Source organism: Phoenix dactylifera, chromosome 6 (genome assembly GCF_051530095.1).
Source record: "Phoenix dactylifera cultivar Ajwa chromosome 6, Ajwa_hap1_PhDact_Kaust_v1.1, whole genome shotgun sequence".
Taxonomy (NCBI): domain Eukaryota; kingdom Viridiplantae; phylum Streptophyta; class Magnoliopsida; order Arecales; family Arecaceae; genus Phoenix; species Phoenix dactylifera.
In genome coordinates this window covers 38,376,803-38,389,394 of record NC_143195.1, presented here as the reverse complement: position 1 = coordinate 38,389,394, position 12,592 = coordinate 38,376,803, and the positions used below count along the sequence as shown (strand labels likewise).

The window sequence follows — 12,592 nt, the reverse complement described above, 5'->3', positions numbered from 1 at the left end:
GTTTGCATCCATTATGGCTGAATTCATTTTATAAGTCACTCTTCAGTTGGATTTTCACATCATGCCAGTGTTTAAGCCCCTCTTCAGTTGGATTTTCACATCATGCCAGTGTTTACCCCTGTTTACTGAGCTTTTTTTTCTTTTGGCTAGACATGACAAATATTTCGTACTTAAAAAATGGTGTTGCAATGGTCCACTTTTGTTGAACTGAGAAGGCACTGTTCAGATGGCTGCTTTTGGAATATCTAAAATGTTTTCTTACTAATACCGGTGGCTGTTAATGATATATTGAAATTGTACACTTGTCCTAGTTCCTAGCAGCTTTTATCTTACCATTCACCTCAACTTGAACAAAGTTATCAATTTTAGAGGATTTTACTTTCACCATGGGTTCATGTCCATAGCCAAGACCTTTGCGTTTGTTCTCTTCTAGGTTCATTCATTGCAGTTCGCATCTAATTTTCTTTTTCGTTGTCTAATCTTTCAACACTTGTACTTCTTGCAATATTTCTCTTTTCCAATTCGATAAAGTGTTTGATACAAACTAGTTATAAAAATCTGCCACACTTTATTTTAATCAACATTTTCCTTGTGCTGCTTTCAAAATTTGTTAGAGCAGGGAGTAGTGGAAAACTCATGAATCTTTGTATCCATATCCATAAATTTGGATGCAAGCCTTTTTCCACTACTAAGCACAAGTAACAGATAATGTATTTCTTGTTATATAAAAAAGATCGAAAATACTAACCCTAAATCCTGAAGTGCAAACTCTAATATCTCGAGTCAAAACCCCAAACCCTGAACTAGAAACTTGAAATCCAACACCGTAACCCCTGAAACTAAAACCATAAGCCCTAGGTTTCAAATCCTAAACCCTAAATCAAAACCTCGAACCCTACTTATCAAACCCTAAAACCTATTCTAAAACCCTAAACCCTTATTTGCAAATGGTTTAGGGTTCAGGGCTACCTTGATAAGATATGAACATGTAATCGTCCTTTAAGATCTTCTAAGTGTTGTCTTTATTCAATTGTGCATGGTTGAACTGACAAATGCTGCAAATGCTTTAAACAAAACAGTATTATAGCTAAACACAATCAGATAGAAATCCATGCTCAATGTTAGACCCACGGAGAGTGAAAGACATCAACATGCCATATTAGTCGGGAACTTTGAGAGCTTGGAAGACATTTGGTTCATCATAGAACTATATATATTTGAGCATGCTTTATAGTTAATATTATCTCAACTAGAAAGGCAAGGATGTCTTTGGGCGTTGCTTGGCGTTGGTTGGGCTAAAGTTAAGCTTGGGACGGGCTACCAGCGAAGATCCCTCACCATCTCCATCAAATCCAAGGCGTCCATGGCAGCTGCGCTTTCTCTTTTGAAGCGGTTTTCTTGATACGAAAAGAAAATGCCCGGCATACATACAATATAAGTACAAATATCATACATTAGCTACAGCGAGGGAAGACTTTCTAGAGCGAGGCACGAAAAAAATAGAGGAAGTAAATCTCCCAAGGAAACTGAAAAACTTGAGGAGTTGAGCAGCCCCCATAAAGAAAGCCGGCAAACTTCGCGACGTTTCAAATAAAACAGACGAAACCGAGGCAAAGCACGGCCAGATTACTTTGGCAACATGAATTTCATGAACTAATAAGTGGCACTCCTATGACAGAAGTATCGAATCTATGGTGTCATACTATCTGATCCAATCTCAAGGGACGGTTTACAAAAGCAAGCAACCATGGAAATTAGAAGCTCCGATATTTGCTGCAGCTCCTGAAAATAATTAGGGAAGCCAAATATGAAACAACAACAAATACAGGTGGCATAACAACCTCATTCCATCCATTTCATCTGATAAAAGTAAGCATCCCTGAGATGAAAAATGGTCGAATACCGTAAAAGCAGTGGACGGTCGCTACGCATCTCGGTTGCAATCTCAAGCCAATAGGGGCAAGTTAAACCTAATTATAACCATCCCGAGCTTTACAACATTTTGCCCGCAACGCGGTTTCTTCTTGTTTTTCTACCCATGAACGCCTTTGCAGCCTAATCCGCAACTTAATTGATCGACCTCTCTATGGGTGCGACTGAAAACAACTATCGCCAAATTGGTTACACAGGGATCTAGCAAGCAGTCCGAGATTAATACCCTTCGCTCACTGTTGGGCTTTAACAAGCATTTCCCCTTGTTCCTCCTAGTCTTGATTCGCATGGAGCTTCTAGTCCACAGAGTTGAAGCACGGTTACACAGCAAGCATTCCCTCTCGCTCCTATCCTTTATTTACCTACCCTGGAAGGCTGGAACCAATTTCTTAGGCCAAGACTTTGGCCTCTAAGCCTCCGCCCGGCATTTTTAGCCATTATCTGCCTCTCTGCTTAAAGAAGGATCGGCCCTGCTATGGACTTCCCAGCTGGAATCAAGACCAGGGCCTATGGGTGCCAGCAGAACTGCCCAAAAACTTAACAGATCCCATATTAATTCTCTATTCCATCGAGACCAGCAAGTAAACCCCATGAACATTCGCATATGTAGTTAAACTTCACTCCCAATTCATCGCAAATGGTGAAAACAAAGAATGCTGCAGCGGCATACAGATTTCAGAGCTTGATAGTTGCACAAGGAATACAAGCAGAAATCATTGATTATTTGCACCCTAGCATAAGATCCCTGAGAAAAGCAGAAGCATAGCACCCCAAAACAACATTGTAGCAACTCCATGAACTTCTTGGATGGTACACACCAATTTGTCTCCTTTACCATAACAAAGGATCAGGCTAGAAAAGCATTAATAAAGTTTCTAACGTTATCCGAGCCTATGGATGGCAAAAACAGCTGTCATCAAATTACAAATCTATTACCAAAAACTAAATGGCTGTTGCAGAAGAACCATATGAGATGACTACAGCCTCCTCCCTCTTCTCCCACCCTTTCTGCGGGTGCTATCGGTCGGGATTGGTGTCACATCCTCTGTCAGCATATCCACAGATAATGCAACATTAGAAAAATTTTTAATCCTTAACGAGATTCACGCTTTTACATCTAAAATACAAAATTAAGGAAACCAGCATAATTCTTTATTGAGATTTAAGATATACCGACCATAATTTGTTCGTAAAAGAAAAGGAATAGTGGTTTATTACCAATAATTCTGTAATGCATGTTGCTTTTGGAAGATAAACATCCACCTTACATAATGGATGGTAAGTTTTCTATAATCAAAACTAATGGCAACACAACACAGTTTGAAGCATGCAAGTCACTGTTCATCTGTCATAAATGAAATGACATATTTCACCATGAGACAAAATCTCATCTCTTTGGCTGGACGATGAGTTGACTACTGGGACCTAGGGTTTGCTGGGTGCCTGCCCCACCAAAAATGAGGGCCATTACGCTTTCTGAGTGAGGAGCTTGGTGTCTCAGTTTTACCAGCAGATTTGGGAGTGAGAGCAGAAACCAGAACAAGATGATGTATGTTGTATTCGGGAAATCATAATAATTTGTCATAAAAACACATGAGAAACACATGAAAATTAAACAGAATCCTAAGAGAGAACCTCTGTCGTTTCTAGCATTAAACCATATGTTCATGCCTATATCCCAAACATTTTATCACTAATTAACATGCACACATCCCAAATCAGACATATTTACTAATAGACAAATCACTTCATCATTGCTCATACATATGGGAAGTGTTTTTTATGCTAATAGACAAAGATCAAGTGGATGGTGGTAAAAATGTTCTTCAGGGAAGTGTCGAGCTAGCCAAAAACTGAAGGTTTGGTGTCTACAAAGGACAAAAATTATTTGCTAAAATTTAACATAACACAATGAAGCACTTTGAAGGGAGCAGAAGGTTACCAATACGACCAATTTTCATTCCGGATCGAGCAAGAGCTCGAAGTGCAGATTGAGCACCAGGGCCAGGTGCCTTGGTCTTGTTTCCACCAGTTGCACGGAGTTTTATATGTAAAGCAGTTATACCAAGCTCCTAAAATGATTCAAAGTAAAATATCATGTAATTGACATAATTAAGAAAACTAATATTGAAAGATAGAATACAAGAGAACATCCAAAGGCTTCCAATAAAATGAACATCTGTGGTTTGTACCCACATGCAGTCAGGCATTTGTCCTACTTAAAGAACTTAAGTAACAAACACCCATTCCATTGTTAAAGATGCGAATGAATTGTCTCCAAGAAACATAAACCCATTTTTAACTGAGTAAGAACATAACAATCTAACACAGATTGGCTCCCAGTACATATATTAAACTAGTTTGCGAATCAGGTGAGGATCCATGGGATCAAATTAAATCCAATCTAAGCCGTTTAGTTCAGTAGTTGGATATTGGTTTGATCAAAATAAATCTGGCCACATTGGCTAAGTCAGATCTAGACCCAATTTCCCCCAGATTCATTTAGTCAATGTCTTAAGACATGGATCGCTTTGCTGACAAAACAAGCAAATTGAAGATCATGAATGACCCATACCTATAAATAATAACCGACAGAAGGACTGATCAGATAATTGTAGAAAACTTTAAAAATTATTTTTGAGACACAACATTACATATTCATTTTCCTGCTTATTGTTTGTCCACTTTATTTGACAAATAAAATGAAGCTTAACATGCAGACCTTGCATCGTTGTGCAACATCTTGTGCAGCAAGCATGGCTGCATATGGAGATGATTCATCACGATCAGCTTTGACCTTCATACCACCTGCACGATTGACTAGTTAGATTCCAAAGCCTTTTAAATTCTCCTCAGCAACGACTGTAATACTGCAATTCTACAATATGAAATCCTAATACCAGAATGCAAACAGAGACCCTTTTTAGATGAAATTTGCTATGAGAATGGAACTTACAATTATCTAATAAACAACTCCATGTTGAAATGGGTTGCATGCCAGAATCTAATATAATTAAATTAATTATTAATTAAACGACTTATTATATAAGATTATTTCATACCAGTAATGCGGACAAGCGTTTCTCTACCAGATAAATCAGTGACATGCTGCAGTTACAAAACAAACTTAGTGTGCGAGAAGCTGCAAACTTATAAGGTGAAAGAGAGACATGCAATGCTTACTATGAAAGTATCATTAAAAGAAGCAAAAATGTGGGCAACACCAAAAACATGCTCCCCCTCTCGCACGGTAGGTCCCAGCGTCACATTCTCCTCTTTGGGCTCCCTGGTCTTTTTTCTTGACTGTGACAAGGCATATCCCAAAATAGTCAAAATGTGAGAGCATAACATATACAAGAAATATCAAACGTTTCAAGGAAAATTGGCTCAAGATCAAATAAACAACCTTCTAACATTTCTGAAAACCATAACAATATGGTCCTTAAGTTTGTTTGCAAGATAAGAAAAGGAGGAGAGAAAAAACGCATGCACGTGAAAGCAAAGCAAGATCAAAATTCAAAATTGACATCCGCAAGCCATTCATAATATGGATAACACAATGCCAACAGATGCTATTATGGCCTGGCAGCAAACATAGGTTGTTTGACCTAGCAAATTTCCCTATTCCACAGAAATAGTTTATGTAAGTGTTTTTAACACCCACATGATCGCAATTTTTTCTTATGGTTGAATCCATCACAAGACAGACAGGTCATAATGTTTAAAAGTTCCATCACTAGATTATATTATTGTTACCAAATTCAGTACTCGAATGCCATAGATATCCCCCTAGATCCACACAAAAAAAAATGAAAAAATGTCAATTTGTAAATAAAATTGTAGCGATCCTCACTCACCTCTTGCAGACATATACAGCCAAGATTGTTTTTATTTTTTCTTGTCAAATTCTTATTAGGGGGTTCGATCTTTTTCTTCTTTTGGTTGGGTTTGGTACCAGTCTAAACGCTCTCTGTTGAGGTAAACAGGATTCGATTTGGTAATTTGTGGTTTTCTTTGAGTAGATGATCTTTATGAATCAGCTTGCCAAGAAGCTCCAGAAGCCTCGATTTCACTCACAAAACCATTTAGATGATGAATGACAGACAATTTCCCAGATCGTATCCCATTAACTACCAAATTCCAAGGGGCGAAACAGAACACCACCAAACCACTTCAACCAAATTATTGCGAAAAAAAAAGACTCATATATATGACTCCAAATCTCTCATTTTACTATTCGCTCGGACATTCAAAAGAGAGAGAGAGAGAGAGAGAGAGAGAGAGAAGAAATAAACAATCGATCGTGACTCCTAAGAAAATTTTGCGTTCGGAAGATCATTACCATGGTCGCGGAGTCGATGCTTATCCCCTTTCCGGCTCGCTCAGCTGAAGAAATTTCGCTGGATCAGGAGGCTTGCACTTCTTAAGGTTAGGGTTTGCAAAAGGGGACGGGAGGAGTGGTCGATGCGACCGTTCGATTGCTAGCGGACGGACCGTGATGCCCTTTCCAATATCCATGTTTAACCTCACGTGCGTCGCACGTGCTTCCTTTCAGAACCCTAATAATAAGGCTGCCGCGGCCGCCTCTTCCGGAGCATTGGCTGCTCGCAACGACTGGGAGGGGAGGGGGAGGGGAGAGGAGAGAAGCGTCGACTGGGTTGCAACGATGGTAATGCCCTTCCCACTTCTCTCTTTCTTACTCTCGGATTTTTAGCGTTCGATCGAGCTCTTAACTGATGAAGAGTGATGAAGGATCTTTGTTTTGGCGGTGGAATCTCTTTCTTCGTGGTTAAATTTGTTGTTGCTCCAGGGTCTATCAGATGCTTGGAACTTTATGTTGGATCTCCGGGTTCGATTGTGGACACCTCTCTGATGAGGGAGTTCATGAAAGACTTGGACCCAGGATGAAACGCCGTGCATGATCTTTCTTTCCTTTCTTCCCCCTCGAACTCTCAACTTAGATGATCCTTCTTCAAGTGATATCGTCGAATGATTTTCTAGGCTTTTGAAATTTATTATTACATTTGGTGATGTGTGGAAGGTGGTATAAATATTATCATAGAGATCGAGCAGCGGAGGCATCACAACTATTTGTAGTTTTATCGCTTATTTGGTTTCACTTAACATTGCGAAAGGGAAGGGCATGGCCTCAAGTACATTCAGACAAATGGTTGACTTATGAGGTTTCTTTGTTGAGGCCAACCTGTCTTTTATTTCTTTTATTACTGATGGTTTGTTATGAATGTGTTCAAGTCATTCGGGAAATCAAGAAAGACTGTTAAAGCAGCTAATTGCCGTAACATTTAGAGAAATATGAGGGTGTTTCCATTGTATGCTGAAGCAATTGCATAATTTTTTTTAATAATGATGGTTGTGTACTTTTACTTTGGCATGAATATTAAAGCTTGTTCACTCTTCTCTTATTATGTATGAATGCCCGAAGATGCATAGCGATATGCATAGCTGTGTTTCTCTTTTATGAGAATCGAGCAATTAGAAGGTACTTGACACTTTCTTCGGTTTTTGATTTTGGCTCTATATGGTGTAAAATTTCATAATTCACAGCCTATTTGGACATCCAGTCTCTTAAGCCACTTGTTCTAATATAATGCAGGTCTCGGTCGTAAGTCGTAACAATTGTTTGTTAAATGATGATACTTAGGACATGCCAATGATGCTTGATTTCTGAGATAACATTGATATGATTATTTGTATGCTTGACCTCGTGTGGTGATGGTCAAGTACGCTCTGCCTCTCTCTACATCAATTGGGCGCAGTTTTGTAATATAAAATTTGATTGCAATTCCTTATTGAGAAAACTGTTGCTTATATTGATCTGTTCTGTGCTTTCTAAGTTAAGTGTCCATTCCAACGAGCTTCTTTGCATCATCTTGAATGAATTTTTATATGAATTGACTAGATACTTTGAGTTGGCTTTGTACCTGTTTTTTCCTTTCGTATCATTTTTTTTTTTTGCAACGCATACAAATGACAACTAGACTTTGATTTGGATTTAGAATTTGTAATTAAAGTTTATTTGCTAAGACTGTCGAAGCTGAAGTAGGAGAACAGTGAGACACTAAAGAATTACAATAATTTATCATGAGTTACCGATCTAGCTGATTTTTTTTTATCATAAAAAAGAAATAAAGGAGAAAACTTGTTTCTGCATGTGCTGTTGGATAATAACTAAATCTCTGTGCAGAAGCTGTATATGGAGATCAGTAGCCTTTAGTTTGATCTGTGTTTTCTTAAAAACAAGCTCTGCTGGGAGCTCTTAATGCTGCATTATATATTATTCGTGTACCGGTCTTGTCCTTAGTGTGATATCGTCATTTATATGGCACTAATTTGTTGTCTCATTTAATTTCATTGTTGTGTTGTAACTCTACTTTTAATATGGTGCTAAATATGTTTGATTCTAAAGTTCTTTGGTATTATTTTTTGACTGGATTTAGACTTCCCAGAGGACTCTGTGTATCTGGATGGGGAAAATTTTTAGCCCTTTCTGAATGTGCCAAAGTAATGATAGACTTGATTTTTTTAGGTTGTTTGATGTTTGGTATTGGTATTTTCAAATAAAATTGGAAACAACATTTATTCTTCTATGGTCTAGAGAGAAAAGATGACATGAACCTTGCCTTCCAGGTGAACGTTCCAAAAACAAAGAAGACTTATTGCAAGAATAAGGCATGCCGAAAGCACACCCTTCACAAGGTTACCCAGTATAAAAAGGGTAAGGATAGTCTGTCTGCTCAAGGAAAGCGTCGTTACGACCGCAAACAGTCAGGTTATGGTGGTCAGACAAAGCCTGTTTTCCACAAGAAGGTATCCCATATCTGTTTTTTCTTATACATTTCACTAAACTATGCAATTTCTTTAGGGTATCGGCCCCTGCTATCACGAATGGACTACCTCACTGCCATTCTGTTCTGTTCCCTTTTGTCTGATATAGTGAGCAATTCTTGGTTTGCATTGTTTGGTATAGGCACTGATTGGTGATCTCAAACATTCTTAATCATTGCATTTGGACTTATGTTTGAAGTTTTAGATAGAATGCTTCGTGTGTCCCCTTTTTTTTTTCATTTTCCTTGCTTATGGACCCAGTCAAGAATTTTTATTTATTCATGGTGAATTTTCCATTTCAGGCAAAAACAACCAAGAAAATTGTGCTAAAACTGCAGTGCCAGAGTTGCAAGCATTATTCACAGCACCCTATAAAGGTCTTTTCCATAATTTTCATTTTCCTTCTGATCTGTGGCTTTCAATGTTTTTTTTTTAATCTGGGGATTTATCCTGCAGAGATGCAAGCATTTCGAAATTGGTGGAGATAAGAAGGGGAAGGGGACGTCTCTCTTCTAGATGGCTTCTATCATTTCAGCTGCTTCACTTCGTTGTCTGCGACTGGGTAGCAGGAGTATATGTTCTAAGGAAATGTTGATCTAAACCCGTTAAATCAACATTTGATTTTTGTTATGGACCCTTCGGTGTTCTTCAAGTCTACTTGGTTGTCATCTTCTTGCCTCTAATGATTCAGGTAGTATGCTAAAACCAGTCTGATGCTGGTCCAAACCCTTTAAATCAGCACTTTGTTTTTGTTATGGATTTTTCAGTGGTTTTCCTGCTTGTCATCGTCGGGCCTCTCACGATTCAGGTAGTATGCTAAAACTAGTGCTTGATGTTAGAAGACGCTATTTTGACGGTGATCCAGCTCAAACTTTGGACATCTGTGAATTATGCCGGATGCCTTAGTCAATTGATTCGGCCAAACAGTACAAAATCAGTTGATTGGTTTTGACCTCCGCGCTCTGGCATTTATGGGTACCAGCTGTTGAGGAGGCATGGCTGATATTCTAGAATTAAACCACTTTCAAGGGCCATAATTTAAATTGAAAATCGTTTCCACCGACCAAATCATTCCAAGGGTGTCCTGCTACCAAATGGACTTAGAGCTGCTTGCCCCTAAGGTTGTCGATTGCGTGGCTTGGGAGTTAAGACTGGTTGGATGGAGAAAATTGTGCATTTGACTCTGTTTAATCACATGAAATCTTTATGAACATCAGGGTTAACCTTAGTTCTCGGAGTCCTAATATCAATTCGACCAGACAGAAACGTTGGAGTTAAGGGCACTCATTAATAGTTCCAAAAATAATTTTTTTCAATTAATCGACGACTGCTCTTCTTTCATTCTGAACGTCTTAAAGTGTACAATTCAAAAAAGATAGGATTAGAGAGCGCTCTGAGGGGGAGATTTATAAAAAAAATTTTCAATTTTTTAGTGATCCAAATGCTGATGTTTAATCGTTCCTCCTACAGCATATTCAGACCGGAGCCAAAAAAAAAAAAGGAGGGCGGAATGCTATTTGTATCCAAATATTGACACAATTATATCCATTCGTCCAATGCAGCTGGGAACGGCGACTCCGTTATAATCCATGAACGTAATAGCCGGGATAACTTCATCCTTTATTTATCTAGAAATGTTTTCTTTAGTGTACCTTTGTGTATCTAATGGACTGGTTCACGTGAAAGCTGGATCTTCTTTTTTATGAATGGCTCGGCAGCATCATCTAATAACGAATTTTGGGGAATATTGCTGGGTTCTCACGTTGTATAAGGCTCGAGTAATTGATGGATGGCTTTGATACCATTGTATGGGGAATTTCTTTCCCCAGACGGATACAGCCGTGGTTATTGTACCTTTCCCGCAGCGATACTCGAGCATTAAAGAAGGCATACCATCGTGCCTTTAGGGCTTGGGGTCATGCGGTGGCCTCCCTTAAATATCCTAGGCTGTCCTGTGTTGAAGGAGACTACAGAGCCGCTTCTTTATTGGTACGAAGGCAGCTGAAAACATTGAGATCCTTTTTCCAGAGGGAGAAAGTATAACTTACACCCAGTATACCATCTCAGTGGTGCATCGGGCCAATGAGACTTTGCCACGCCGCATGCCTGACCACATCAGCTTAAGTTAATGAAGAATAAAAAAAGAAAAGGGAGAAAGCATGCTCCGTTCTCCTCCCTCGTGCGAGCGTAAGGAGGGAATCCTAGCCACTCTGCCCCCCTCACCCGTGCGAGCAGACGAAACATGCGACGTGGCGAAGTCGCATTAGTTCGGTGCACTCCTGATGCGGCACACTGCTATAGGGTGTAACTTCTCTTCTAAAGGCAATTCAAATGATGCACACCGACCCGTGGTTAAAAACTAAGAACGATCAGAAGTCATCGACTGCAGGAGAGGAAAAAGTTTACATTTCTCTCTTTCATATTATGTTCGGATCCAGATTGCAACAGCCATGGAATAGATCTGGCCCTGCTCTTGGGTATTGTTCTTGCGCAACAACTTGCAAAAGAAAGTCAAAAGCTATGATCCTGAATCTCAAGCTTCTAGAATATCCTCTGATAGGGGCCAGAATAGATCGTCCTGCTTGGGACAGGGGACCACCCATTTCGGACCTTGGGCAGTTCCCTCCGCCTCTTAAGAAGCTCCTGCCAAGCAGACCTCAGCGCCGACCAGGCTAAACCTCGGTCCCGCTAAGAGCTAGTCCGATCTCGAATTTCGCCAAAGATCCAGCCGACCTCTTTCGGATCTCTCCGCTGCTACGACATGCAGCAACCTCTTCTGGTGCTCATAATGGCGTCCTGAGCTCGGAGCGCCCTTCCGCGTCGACCGCAAGACAAAGAGCTCCCGACCCGAGCTCGGGGCGCCCCATACAATGACACGCCCCGCCGAGCCGACCTCATCAAACATATATCGTGGCCCTCCGAGTCGGCTCGACTTTAGCACCCTGCTAAGCCGGCAAAGCCGACCTTGGCCTCCATCGAAGGCCGAGCTGACCTCGATCCTCGCCAAAGACTAAGTTAATCTCGCCCAGTACGCGCCGCGACCATGCCCTGCAGCAATCTCACCGCACCGTGCTTCACTTGATGGCCACACCAAGACACGTCAACAAAGAACTACGCCTTGGTTGTTCCAGCCATACCTGCTGACAATGGTCATACCCTGCGGTATACGCCAGCGAGACAACTCAAACCGTGTGCCTCAAACAAACCATGGCCGCGCGCCACCTGGCCAGCGCCATTTCCTCCGATGATAAGGACGGACTATACCTCCGCCATCTGGACACCTCTGCGAGAACTATAAGTAGCCCCATCAGGTAACGCCTGGAAACCTTTTGGCCAACAAAAACTCTACGCTAACTTAAGCATCGGAGGATCCTTACTGGAATCACCGGTGAGATTTTGTACAGATATACCGGCGCATGGAAGATGGCGTTCTTTCTCTGTCTCGACCGGCAGCTCTCCCGACTCCTCCGGCGTGGTCACCCTCGGGCCAAATTTGAACCACAACATGTTCTAGTCTCTTTTAAGTTTTAAGGGATAATAAAAGAAAAGTGAATAGATGAAAGGCAAGCTGAAGACAGATGGAAGAAAGAAATGAAGAACAAAGGAATAAAAGGTGCAGAAGAGCCAAAGACAGACCCCAGAAAGAAGAAAAAAAGAAAAGAAAAAGGAGAGAAGGTAAGATAAGCCACATCCCCCTTGTCTATGGCAGCTATGGCATCCATTGAAGGTCGAACAAAGATTGGCCATAGTCTAACCAGCTACAACATGTGACATATCTTACTAGCCGGTGGCACAAACCAGCTTACAAATTAAC

General features: G+C 40.5%; 2 protein-coding genes across 3 annotated transcripts; one reads left to right on the top strand and one right to left on the bottom strand.

The window, feature by feature from the left end:
- Positions 1-2,621: 2,621 nt before the first annotated feature.
- Positions 2,622-6,415, bottom strand: LOC103703971 (small ribosomal subunit protein uS11z-like). 2 transcript variants are annotated; one of them, XM_008787068.5, is made up of 6 exons: positions 6,275-6,415; positions 5,116-5,235; positions 4,995-5,040; positions 4,655-4,740; positions 3,875-4,004; positions 2,622-2,977 (listed from the first exon to the last, which is right to left on the bottom strand). In XM_008787068.5, the coding sequence occupies exons 1-6, from the start codon at positions 6,275-6,277 to the stop codon at positions 2,910-2,912; spliced, it is 453 nt and encodes a 150-aa protein (XP_008785290.3). In that variant the 5' UTR covers positions 6,278-6,415; the 3' UTR covers positions 2,622-2,909. The 2 variants fall into 2 exon arrangements, with proteins under 2 accessions (XP_008785290.3, XP_088580282.1); XM_088724156.2 differs by lacking the exons at positions 4,995-5,040; positions 6,275-6,415.
- Positions 6,416-9,533, top strand: LOC103703970 (large ribosomal subunit protein eL42-like). Its single transcript, XM_008787067.6, has 4 exons — positions 6,416-6,601; positions 8,581-8,760; positions 9,081-9,155; positions 9,235-9,533. Exons 1-4 carry the CDS (start codon positions 6,431-6,433, stop codon positions 9,292-9,294), a joined length of 486 nt encoding a protein of 161 aa, XP_008785289.4. The 5' UTR covers positions 6,416-6,430; the 3' UTR covers positions 9,295-9,533.
- Positions 9,534-12,592: the final 3,059 nt, after the last annotated feature.

Coding starts and splice junctions, on each gene's coding strand:
- LOC103703971 (XM_008787068.5), bottom strand. Junction 5,041..5,115: donor CTTTTAATGATACTTTCATA/GTAAGCATTGCA, acceptor TTGTAACTGCAG/CATGTCACTGATTTATCTGG. Junction 4,005..4,654: donor ATGTTGCACAACGATGCAAG/GTCTGCATGTTA, acceptor GAATCATTTTAG/GAGCTTGGTATAACTGCTTT.
- LOC103703970 (XM_008787067.6), top strand. CDS start 6,431: ATGCCCTTTCCAATATCCATGTTTAACCTCACGTGCGTCGCACGTGCT. Junction 6,602..8,580: donor TCGACTGGGTTGCAACGATG/GTAATGCCCTTC, acceptor CTTGCCTTCCAG/GTGAACGTTCCAAAAACAAA. Junction 9,156..9,234: donor ATTCACAGCACCCTATAAAG/GTCTTTTCCATA, acceptor TTTATCCTGCAG/AGATGCAAGCATTTCGAAAT.